The sequence below is a fragment of the Amblyraja radiata genome, chromosome 38 (assembly GCF_010909765.2).
Source record: "Amblyraja radiata isolate CabotCenter1 chromosome 38, sAmbRad1.1.pri, whole genome shotgun sequence".
Lineage (NCBI taxonomy): Eukaryota > Metazoa > Chordata > Chondrichthyes > Rajiformes > Rajidae > Amblyraja > Amblyraja radiata.
In genome coordinates this window covers 10,457,040-10,469,423 of record NC_045993.1, presented here as the reverse complement: position 1 = coordinate 10,469,423, position 12,384 = coordinate 10,457,040, and the positions used below count along the sequence as shown (strand labels likewise).

The 12,384-nt window shown below is 47.0% G+C and overlaps 1 protein-coding gene across 1 annotated transcript in view; it reads right to left on the bottom strand.

The window, feature by feature from the left end:
* Positions 1–1,266: 1,266 nt before the first annotated feature.
* Positions 1,267–12,384, bottom strand: part of scaf1 (SR-related CTD associated factor 1) — a 58,128-nt gene continuing 47,010 nt past the window's right edge. The window contains 4 exon segments of the mRNA XM_033013330.1: positions 1,267–1,585; positions 5,204–5,332; positions 8,298–8,561; positions 10,854–10,927. Of these exon segments, the coding sequence (XP_032869221.1) occupies positions 1,403–1,585; positions 5,204–5,332; positions 8,298–8,561; positions 10,854–10,927 (650 nt within the window). The 3' untranslated portion in view covers positions 1,267–1,402.

The window sequence follows — 12,384 nt, the reverse complement described above, 5'->3', positions numbered from 1 at the left end:
AAAAAGGTCGTGAATTAGGTCTTGAAAGCAGGACAGGCCCTTTAGTGGGAGGGAATTGTTAGCCAGCCAAGCCTCTGTGCCTTGTAGGTCGCTGGTGTGATGGAAGTGGGGAGAGATGGCCAAGGGGCAGTGGGAGCCAGCAGGAAGGTGGACATGCAGGACCGTACGATCCCCTCTGACACAGGAGAAACCAACCTGTTTTGTTCCAGCCCCCCCCCCAACAACCAAACCCCACCTGCTCTCCAAGAGCCAACACTAATGTTACAACAGTAATTACAGTGTGATGGTGACAAAAGACGATATCCCGCTCCCGTGCCTCGAGAGACCGACATGTTCATGGCGTCAGGATCAACGGCTAAAGGAAACAGGGAGAGAGCGTGTTCCGAGAGCAGTGGTCGCAGGTTCGATCCCCTCCTCTTACCCAATTCAAAACGTGCAAATGAGAAGACGTACACTTTCTCGTATGCTCTCCTGCAGTCTTCAACTATATATATATATCTTTTTTTTTTTCCTTAAAAACAGTAACGAATAACATAGACATCACCAGGACAGACAGGGTCCTCTCTAATACACTGCCCATCTCTCTCAGTCACCGAGCGTGGAATAATATCATTTATTTCCGGTTAAAAGACAGTGCAAACATATAGAATTCACTGATCTACAAAAAGGGGTGTCATGCACAACTAGAGTGGAGGGGCCAGAGGAGGTGTGAGGGGGGTAGAGAGAGAGGGGGGGGGGAGAGAGGGAAGAGAGAGGGGGAAAGAAAGGGGGAGAGAGGGAGTGGGAGAGAGGGAAAGAGACAGACAGAGAGAGACAGTGAGAGAGTGACAGAGAGAGGCAGACAGAGGCAGACAGAGAGAGAGAGACAGAGAGAGAGAGAGAGAGAGAATCAGAGAGTGAGCGTGCGAGAGAGAGCGTGCGAGAGAGAGAGAGAGAGCGAGAGAGAATGTAGGATGGGATGTGCAGGAGAGGTAAACAGAATATTAACAGATGAGAAAGGAAATGAGAAACTTTGCCTGTGACTCTAATCCTATGTACAGCAATTGGGAAATACAGTATACAGGTTTTTATAGAAGTGGTATTTTTTTCCAAATTTCCAAGATGATTCTGCCACCCCACCCCCACCCACCTCCCACCCCCCCCTCCCCTTTCTGCATTTCATTAAAAGTGTCCCGAGTCTCTTGCATCTACTTCAGGCACCGCCACTATTGAGATCGGAAACTCAGGAATGCCAGATGGATTTCTAAAAATTGTTTTGTCTTTTTAAAAAAAAAACGTCTTCACACTTATTAAAAATGAAAAAAAAAAAAAAAGAAAAAAAAAACACAGGGGAGGTGCTCAAAGATTATTGAATTCTGGTAACTCATAAAATCTGTCTCTGGTTTGCGGGGCTTTTTTTTGTTTACGTCTGCGCCGAGACTTTGCGGGGTTTTTCTAGCTTGCCGATCTCCTTGCCGTTGCTCTGCATCCCGGCGTCGTCTGGCCGCTTGCCGTGCCGCCGCGCGTACTTGTACTTCTCTACGTAAGCCTTCACCATGTTGGCAACTTTGACCGGGTTAATTTCGCCACTTTTACTGTGGCAGATCTGCAGGGGGGAGGTGGAAAAGACAGAGATGCCGTGAGTCGGGGATGGGAGGAAGGGTCGAGAGGATTGGAGAGTCACGAGGGGAAGTCACGCCGAGAGTTCCATCGCCAAGTTTAGGTTTATCGTCTCGACCCGAAACGTCACCCATTCCTTCTCTCCAGAGATACCGCCTGTCCCGCTGAGTTTTGTCAAATCAAGTCAAGTCAATTTTATTTCTATAGCACATTTAAAAACAACTCTCGTTGACCAAAGTGCTTTACATCAGTGCAGGTACTAACATGCTACATACAGTGGTACATAGATCTAACAATGCATACATAAATACATCTGTCCACATTGTTCTCGTGTGTTTAGTTTGGTTTAATTGAGAGATGCAACGCTGAAACGGGATACTGATTGGGGATGATCAGCCATGATCACATTGAATGGCAGTGCAGGCTCGAAGGGCCGAATGGCCTACTCCTGCACCTATTGTCTATTGAAGCAGGCCCTTCGGCCCACCGGGTCCGCGCCGACCAGCAATCCCCGCACGTTAACACTATCCCACACACACACACACTAGGGATGATTTTTTTGACATTTGTGCCAAGCCAATTAACCTACAAACCTGCACGTCTTTGGAGTGCGGAGGGAAACCGAAGTTCTCGGAGAAAACCCGCGCGGGTCACGGGGAGAAACTCAACAACAGTACAAACTCAGTACAGACCAGCAACCGTAACCAGGATCGAACCTGGGTCTCTGGCGATGTAAGGCAGCACCTCTACCGCTGCGCCACCGAAGCTGTGTACCGAGGTACAGAGAAAAGCTTTGGTTCTTGATACTTTTTTAACGGTGGACATGGTGTTAAGCCAAGGAGGGGGCGGGGGGGGGGGGGGGGGGGGGGAGAGAAGATTTAATAAGGGCCCGAGTGGCAACTTGCTTTTTTACACAAAGGGGAGCTAGGTATATGGTATTAGCTGCTGGAGGATGTACTATCACAATTTTTAAGAAACATTTGGACAGGTCCATGGATAGGACATTTTTAGAGGTATAATAATAGGAATCTGAGGTTTATAAGAAAGAACTGCAGATGCTGGAAAAATCGAAGGTAGACAAAAATGCTGGAGAAACTCAGCGGGTGAGGCAGCATCTACAGGCCCAGAGAGGGAGAGATAGATCAGCCATGATTGAATGGCAGAGTAGACATGATGGGCCGAATGGCCTAATTCTGCTCTTATCACCTATATTTTTTTTTTAAATCGCCTACCATAATTTGTGTTAAAAAAAAAATCCTATGGTAGACAAAAATGCTGGAGAAACTCAGCGGGTGAGGCAGCATCTATAGATGCTGCCTCACCCGCTGAGTTTCTCCAGCATTTTTGTCTACCATAGGATTTTTTTTTTAACACAAATTATGGTAGGCGATTTAAAAAAAAAATATAGGTGATAAGAGCAGAATTAGGCCATTCGGCCCATCATGTCTACTCTGCCATTCAATCATGGCTGATCTATCTCTCCCTCTCAACCCGTTTGACAGCGCTGGAGTTTAGAAGAATGAGGGGGGGGGGGGGGGACCACATTGAAACGTACAGAGTAGTGAAAGGCTTGGATACAGTGGATGTGGAGAGGATGTTTCCACTAGTGGGAGAGTCTAGGACTAGAGGTCACAGCCTCAGAATGAAAGGACATTCTTTTAGGAAGGAGATGAGGAGGAATTACTTTAGTCAGAGGGTGGTGAATCTGTGGAATTCTTTGCCATGGAAGGCTGTGGAGGCCGTTAGTGGATATATTTAAGACAGAGATAGATAGATTCTTGATCAGTACGGGTGTCAAAGGTTATGGGGAGAAGGCAGGAGAATGGGGTTAGGAGGGAGATATAGATCAGCCATGATTGAATAGGGTCTAGTGGAATCAAGGGATAAGGGGAGAAGGCAGGCACGGGTTATTGATTGGGGACGATCTGCCATGATCACAATGAATGGCGGTGCTGGCTCGAAGGGCCGAATGGCCCCCTCCTGCACCTATTTTCTATGTTTCTCGTAGACTTGATGGGCCGAATAGCCTACTACTATCACTTATGATCTTATGAACCCCATTCTTCTTTCCACAACCTTTAATCCCCTTGCTAATCAAGAACCTGTCACTGCTTTACTAATATCCCTCGTCTTGGCCTCCACAGCCATCTGTGGCAATAAATTCCTCTCCACATCCACTCCATCCAGGCCTTTCTCCATTCGATTTGCAGCAATGAGATCCTCCCCACATCCGTCTAAACTCCAGCGAGTACAGGCCCAGAGTCGTCAAACGCTCCTCATCCTTTAGTTAGCCCACTCATCCCCGGGTTCATTCACGTCAACCTCCCCTGGACCCTCTCCAACGCCAGCACATCCTGCCTCAGATATGGGACCCCAGAATAGTTCGCAATATTCCAAATGTAGCCTGACCAGCGCCTTATAAAGCCTCGGCCTCAGAAAAATTCACCTTTAGAAAGTGCCGCCTGAATACCATTTCACCAGTTCTGCAGCCAGTGAACGTCAGAGAACCTCCTTTAATCATAGTATTTTCCCCATTCAGCACTCCTCCAGATTCAGGGACAGTTTCTTCCCAGCTGTTATCAGGCAACTGAATCATCCTACCACAACCAGAGAGCAGTCCTGAACTACTATCTACCTCACTGGAGACCCTTACGCTATCCTTGATCACTTTCCTGGCTTTACCTTGCACTAAACCAGGGGTGGGGAACCTTTACATGTTGGAATGCCGCATTAAGTTAGCTGTAATCTAACAAGGCCGCATCCAAGAAACTTCAATTAGATATACTTCAAAATGTTCAATATTCTGTTAAAATAGCCCTCATGACTTACTAATGTTTTAATTGTGGCTGTCAGTCGGGGAGGATTATTCCGTTTAATCTTCTTTTACTCTTTAGTATTTTAAATATGTTCATTTTAAGATTAAAATAAAAATAATAAAAGACAAACAAAAACATATTAATAAAAATAAAAGGATTTGTTCGACAAAATTTGGATTCATTCAAAAGGCCGCACTTAATGGCCTAGAAGGCCGCAGGTTCCCCACCCCTGCACTAAATGTTATTCCCTTATCATGTATCTGTACACTGTGAATGGCTCGATTGTAAACATGTGTTGTCTTTCCGCTGGCTGGTTAGCAGCAACAAAAGCGTTTGCACTGTACCTCGGTACACGTGACAATAAACTAAACTGTGAAAACTGTAATGTCTTATGGGCCTGTCCCACTTGGCGATTTTTTCAGCGACTGCCGGCAACATTGACTGATGTATCATGTCACGGCGTGATGCGGCGTGATGATGTATTGATGCGCGGTGTTTTTTCAAGTATCGCAACATTTTTTTTGTCGTCGCTGGATTTCGAAATGTTCAAAATCAAAATATGATGCCGGTAAAATCGGCAAGTGGGACAAGCCCTTTAGCATGTGCATTTTGTAGATGATGCACTCTGCAGTCTTAACAGTGGAGGAAACGAACATATCACGGGCAGCACGGTGGCGCAGCGGCAGAACGGCAGCCTCACAGCGCCAGAGACCCGGGTTGGATCCTGCCTGCACGGAGTTTGTACGTTCTCCATATGGCCGCCTGGGATTTCCTCCTGTAGTGCTTACCTTATGTACAGCTTTGCGGAGGATGTCCTTGTAATCTTCCTTGTTGATCTCTTTCCTCTGGTAGAAGGGTTTGATGGCCAGCTTCACCTCCTCCACCGCGCGCTCCTGAGTGTGCAGCTTCTTCAGGTACTGTGTGGGACACACACACACACACACACCAGCGACAGAGTCAGTACTAACCGAGCAGGGACGAGGGGCTCAGAGACGCTCGGGGGGGGGGGTCACGAGGTGGACTGAGGGAGGCGCGGGCAGGGTGAGGGACGGTGTATTTGTGGGACATTGTGTCCACGTCGAGCGGAGTGGGCCTCTGGAGGCCCAGCAGCAGCCTGGGCCTCAATTAGATTGGGCCCCGCTCCAAGGGGCCGAGCGCGGGGATGGGATGCGACCTGCAACAGCACGGAGCAGTGGTGGAGGACAACATTGGCAACGTCACCTGGCCAGACCAACCCCAGCAACATTGATCCAGTGTCGCCACCAAGACAACCGGCCTTCATGGCCAAGCTTTTCATACGTGCCTCAAATACTTTATCCTGTGCCTGACCAAACGCTTCATTAACATTCTGGCCTCAACTACCTCCTCCAGCAACTCGCACCAGACACCCATCAACCTTTGTGGGACAAAGTTGCTCCCATGGCTCTCTATTCCCCTGCTCTGGATAAAAGACAGTTCAAACAATGAACCCATTCCTAGATGTCCTTGAGCATTGTCTGCTTTGACCTGTCCTTTTCACACCTTACCCTTTCATATCTCTGGTTTCCCTCTCCCCTGTCTCTCAGTCTGAAGAAAGGTCTCGACCCAAAACCCATTCCTTTCCTCCAGAGATGCTGCCTGTCCCGCTGAGTTACTCCAGCATTTTGTGTCTATCTTCAGTGTAAACCAGCATCTGCAGTTCCTTCCTACACGGTTTCATTTACCCAATCTATTCCTCTCATGATCTCTATGTGATCACCCCTCATCCTCCTGCGCTCCAATGACTAGTCCTAGCCTGCTCAACCTCGCCTTATAGCTCAGGCCCTCAAGTCCTGACAACTTCCTCGTAAACCTTCACTGCACCCTTTTTTGGCTTAACACGAAGCAGCACGGTGGCGCAGCGGTAGAGTTGCTGCCTCACAGCGCTGGGGACCCTGGTTCGATCCTGACTACGGGTGCTGTCTGTACGGAGTTTGTATGCTCTCCCCGTGACCTGTACCTTCTGTAAAATTGCAAATTGTCCCTAGTGTGGAGCTTATTCCTAATGTGCAGGGTGATCAGTGGTCGGCGCAGACTCATTGTGCCGAAGTGCCTGTCTCCATGCAGTATCTCTAAAGTCACCTAATTTGAGGAAGGACATTCTTGCTATTGAGGGAGTGCAGCGTAGGTTTACAAGGTTAATTCCCGGGATGGCGGGACTGTCATATGCTGAGAGAATGGAGCAGCTGGGCTTGTACACTCTGGAGTTTAGAAGGATGAGAGGATATCTCATTGAAACATATAAGATTGTTAAGGGCTTGGACACACTAGAGGCAGGAAACATGTTCCCGATGTTGGGGGTGTCCAGAACCAGGGGCCACAGTTTATGAATAAGGGGTAAGCCATTTAGAACGGAGACGAGGAAACACTTTTTCTCACAGAGAGTGGAGAGTCTTTGGAATTCTCTGCCTCAGAGGGCGGTGGAGACCGGTTCTCTGGATTATTTCAAGAGAGCTAGATAGGGCTCCTAAAAATAGCGGAGTCAGGGGATATGTGGAGAAGGCAGGAACGGGGTACTGTTTGGGGATGATCAGCCATGATTACATTGAATGGCGGTGCTGGCTCGAAGGACCGAATGGCCTACTCCTGTACCTATTGTCTATTGTCTACAAAGTAAAGTCTAAAGGAAACATCTTCCCATGACAGTGCGACCAAAACTGAACACACTTGGGGGCCAGTCTTAAGAAGGGTCTCGACCCGAAATGTCAGCCATTTCTTCTCTCCAGAGATGCTGCCTGTCCCGCTGCGTTACTCCAGCACTTGGGGTGAATCAGTTTCATTTTAAAGGCCAGGTGAGTGCACAGGAAAGTTTATTTTCAGTTTGGAGATACAGCGTTGTGCGAGGCCTGTTGACTGAGTCCGCGCTGACCAATGATCCCAGTACACCAGCACTATCCCATACACACACACACATTAGGGACAATTTAGACTTTTTAACCAAAGCCAATTAACCTACAAACCTGTACGTCTTTGGAGTGTGGGAGGAAACCAGAGCACCCGGGGAAAACCCACGCGGTCACGGGGAGAACGTACAAGCTCCGTGCACACAAGCAGCCGTAGTCAGGATCGAACCCGGGTACCTGGCGCTGTGAGGCAGCGACTCTACTACTGCGCCACCGTGCTGCCCCTCTCTCAAGATTCAAATATCAGCTAGGTGTGTGATCCTAAGAAAATGGAGCATTACCTGTCATCAGGATCAAACATAGGTGCAGGAGTAGGCCATTCGGCCCTTCGAGCCAGCACCGCCATTCAATATGATCATGGCTGATCATCTAAAATCAGTACCCCGTTCTTGCTTTTTCCCTTGATTCCGTTAGCCCTAAGAGCTAAATCTAAATCTCTTGTGAATACATCCAGTGAATTGGCCTCCACTGTCTACTGTGGCAGAGAATACCACAAATTCACAAATCTCTGGGTGAAAAAGTTTGTCTTCATTTCAGTCCTGAATGGTCAACCCTTTAGTTTTAAACTGTGAGCCCTGGTTCTGGACTTCCCCAACATCAGGAACATTTTTCCTGCATCTAGCCTGTCGAATCCTTTAAGAATTTTACATGGTGTCCTCTCATCCTTCTAAATTCCAGTGAATACAATCCCAGTCGAACCATTCTTTCTTCATATGTCAGTCCCGCCATCCTGGGAATTAACCTGGTGAACCTACGCTGCACTACCTCAATAGCAAGAATGTCCTTCCTCAAATTAGGAGACCAAAACTGCACACAATACCCTATGTGTGGTCTCACCAGGGCCCTGTACAACTGCAGGAGGACCTCCTTGTTCCTAAACTCAAATCCTCTCTCAATGAAGGCAAACTCTACCGCTGTGCCACCTTGCCACGCTCTGTTGGAGCTGGTTGGGGAACCTTACCCTGTCGCTATCCATGTTGGCATCGGAGCTGGTGGACCCCTCCATCTTGGCCATGTCGCCGCTGTCTAGCATGTTGTAGAGCTTGCTGGAGGTGGTGGCGGGCGGCTGGCTGGCAGAACCCGACAACGCCGGCGGCCCGGCCGAGGTGCCCAGCATGGACAGGGAGCCCTGGCGCAGGAACTTGGTTCCGGGCTGGCTGGCGTGCAAGTGGGCGGACAGGCTGCTCGGCACTTGTGAGGCAGGGGGCTTCGCCTGGCTGAGAATCTGTGGAGAGATCGATCAGTTATCCAGCTGCCAGCTTCGTACAATAGCACAGGACAGGTAACGGCCATATGGTGCACCTTGCTTAGTTTAGTTTCGAGATACAGCACGGAAATAGGCCCTTCGGCCCACCGAGTCCGTGCCGACCGGCAATCCCCGCACACTAACATTATCCTGCTTCTGAATCGTCACTGGAAGAATTCACGAGCTAGTCCCACCTCCTTCCCAAACCGCAGTGACATCTTAAACGCCCTGACTACAATTCCAGCACTTGACGTTTTAATATAAGTGTCTTACATGATGCTTTTAGTTCCTATCAGGTGTCACTCGCCTTGTATGAGAGACAGAGACGGAACGAATCATGGGCCTTTGGCAACCAGATACCCAGGTGTGGTACATCATATGTTCATGAGTTCTTTTTTATTTTATTTTATTTTTTTTGTTTGTTTTATTAGAAGTTAGTACAATACAAAACAATACAGTAGGACCTAATTTTAGGTGCCAACTATGTCATAACGTAATTATACATTCTATGTACAATCTCTAGTTTTATGTTTTTGAAAAGGAAATAAGAAAGACAAGAAGAAGGGGGGGGAAAAAATTGAAGAGAAAAAGAGAAAAACTAGATAGCAGAAAATAGAAAAACGTGAAGTGTGTGTATAAGAAAAGAAAAAGTGGAAAGTGGAAATAGGAGAAAAAGACCCTTAAAAGAGAATTTTTCAAATCTTTATTCGGAGATGTAGATCTATCCACGACCTGACCTGAAATCAGTCATCTTTACGGTACCGCTGCATCACATGATTCCAAAAAGTCGATAAAAGGGGACCAACTCCTTAAGAATTGGTCATATTTATCTATTAGTCGGAGTCTCATTTCTTCAAGGTGTGCTATGTCCATCATATTCCTAATCCACATTTTAACAGTTGGAATAGCTGTATTTTACCAAAATTTAAGTATCAATTTCTTTCCAATTATTAACCCATAATTTAAAAAAAACTTTTGGTCCTTATTTAAATTGATATCTTCTACTATTATTCCAAATATAATCCATTCCGTATTAGGTTCTATTCTTGACTTGAAAAGCTTTGTAAATATATCAAATATATCGCTCCAAAATGTATTCAACGTTATACATCCTACAAATGAATGTGTTATATTAGCATTTTGAAACAAACATTTATCGCATCTGGGAGAGAGGTTTGGGTAAAATCTTTTCAACCTCGTTTTTGAATAATATAGTCTATGTAATAATTTAAATTGAATTAAATTATGTCTTTCATTAATGGAACAATTATGTGTGTTCATCAGATACTTTTCCCATCTATCCTTCGGGATCTATATGTTCATAAGTTCTAGGAGCAGAATTAGGCCATTCGGCCCATCAAGTCTACTCCGCCATTCAATCATGCCTGATCGTTTCCTCTCCCTCTCAACCCCATTCTTCTGCCTTCTCCCCATAACCCACGAATCCAGAATCTGTCGATCTCCGCCTTAACAATATCCATTGCCTTGGCCTCCACAGCCAACTGCGGCAATGAATTCCAATGATTCACCACCTTCTGACTAAAGAGGAGGTTCAGGGTCCACAAGTGTGTGAGAGAAACAGCCAACCTTGTCCGAGTTCAGAGGTGGCGGCAGTTCTAATGGATAGTCATAGATTCTTAGAGTGATACAGCGTGGAAATACAGCGTCGGCCCAATTTGCCCACACCGGCCAACATGTCCCAGTTACACCAGTCCCACCTGCCTGCACTTGGTCCATATCCCCCCAAACCTGTCCTAGCCATGTACTTGTCTAACTGTTTCTTAAACGTTGGGATAGCCCCAGCCTCAAACACCTCCTCTGGCAGCTTGTTCCATACACCCACCACCCTGTGTGTGAAAAAGTTACCCCTCAGATTCCTATTAAATCTTTTCCCCTTCACCTTAAACCTATGTCCTCTGGTCCTCGATTCCCCTACTCTGGTCAAAAGATTCTGTGCATCTACCCGATCTATCCCTCTCGAGATTTTATGCAGCTCTATAAGATCACCCCTCATCCTGTTGCGCTCCAAGGAATAGAGAACCGGCCTACTCAACCCCTCCCTTTAGCTCAGACCTTCTAGCTATGGCAACACCCTCATAAATCTTCCCTGAACTCTTTGACTATATCTTTCCTACCACATAGTGCCCAGAACTGCACACAATACTCTAAATGCAGTCTCACCAACGCCTTACACAACTACAACACGACCTCCCAACCTCTGTGCTGCAGAGAGAATTTGAAGGCACATTCGGGGTCTTTAGGCGACAGTACCTGGGTGATTGCTTGGAAAGAGTCCTGGGCCTTTGCTCGGTTGGCTTCCTCCATCTTGAACAGCAGTGCAGTAACTTGAAACACAAAAGGCAAAGTCCCAAAATTACATTCAAAAGGAAGAAATCTCACCTCACAGTCAATAACCAGTGGTAGATAACGAGGCTGCTGCAACGTCTAAATTAAGGCAGAGTTAAAGCCCTGTCCCACGGTACGAGTTCATTCCAAGAGAGCTCCCCCGAGTTTGTCCTGATTCGAACTCGGAGATTTACAGTAATGGCCACTCATCGGTACTCGGGGCTCTCGTGGACATTGTTCAACATGCTGAAAAATCTTCACGAGTCTTCCCGAGCTTACCTGCCGTTAGCGAGTCTTCCCAAGTACCTGCCGTTAGCGTTACAAGCCGCTAAGAGACGTCCCCGAGCTCCGACGTACCCGCTACGTTCATTCTCCGTGCTATCCACGAGTTTGATTTTTTTTAAACTCGGGAGAGCTCTTGGAATGAACTCGTACCATGGGACAGGGCTTTAAGGCAGCAATGAGGCTTTGGAATAACTGTGCTGAGACTACAAGGACTTGGAGACCTTACTGATAAATCAGACATTTTGGTTTAAGAGGTCCACAGTCAAGCCTTGGCTAGACCCATGTATAGAGGGCAAGAGAGACTGCAGATGTTGGCATCTGGACCAAAAAAAACAAGGTGGAGACACAAGGAAGTGCGGATGCTGGTTTACCAAAAAAATAAATAAAAAATTCTGGAGTAAATCAGCAGATCAGGCAGCATCTCTGGAGAAGTATAGAAAGGAACTGCAAGTACTAGTTTATACGGAAGATATACGGTATTTGTTGAAGTTAGGGGCATGCAAATGTTAGGACACAAGTTACAATGGAAACGGAGATGGTTTTAGTCCATGTTTTTATCTCTAATCCTCACACAATTCCCTGCATTCTTCCACGGACTTGCACAGGTGGATATAGAAATGATGGTGCAGGAAGGGACTGCAGACACTGGCTTATACTGAAGACAGGCACACAGTGCTGGAGTAACTCTGCAGGGTCAGGTAGCATCTCTGGAGAAAAAGGATGGAGGGGTCCTTCTTCAGGCTGATGACAGAGTTTCTCCAGAGATGCTGCCTGACCTGCTGAGTTACTCCAGCCCTTGGTGTCTATTCTTCAGCATATCTAGATAACATGGATAGGTGATGTTTCAGGTCAGGACTTTTCTTCAGACCCCCAGGTCCTCCAGAGATGCTGCCTGACTGATAGGATGCTGAGAACTCAGCAGGCCAAGCAGCATCAGAAACAATGCATGTTCTCAATCCAAAATGTTGACATACTCCACTTGGCGCCACAGATGCTGCTTGACCTGATGAGTTTTTTTGTTCAATCTCCTAAATGAGGGGGGGGGGGGAAGTTAAGATGACTGGGAGAATTTTAGTGGATATTTTAGTTACTAATATGATGAGGCCATTGCTGGCAATTGTGCGTGTTTAACTGCAGGTTCACGAGATTGATCCCCGGGATGGCGGGACTG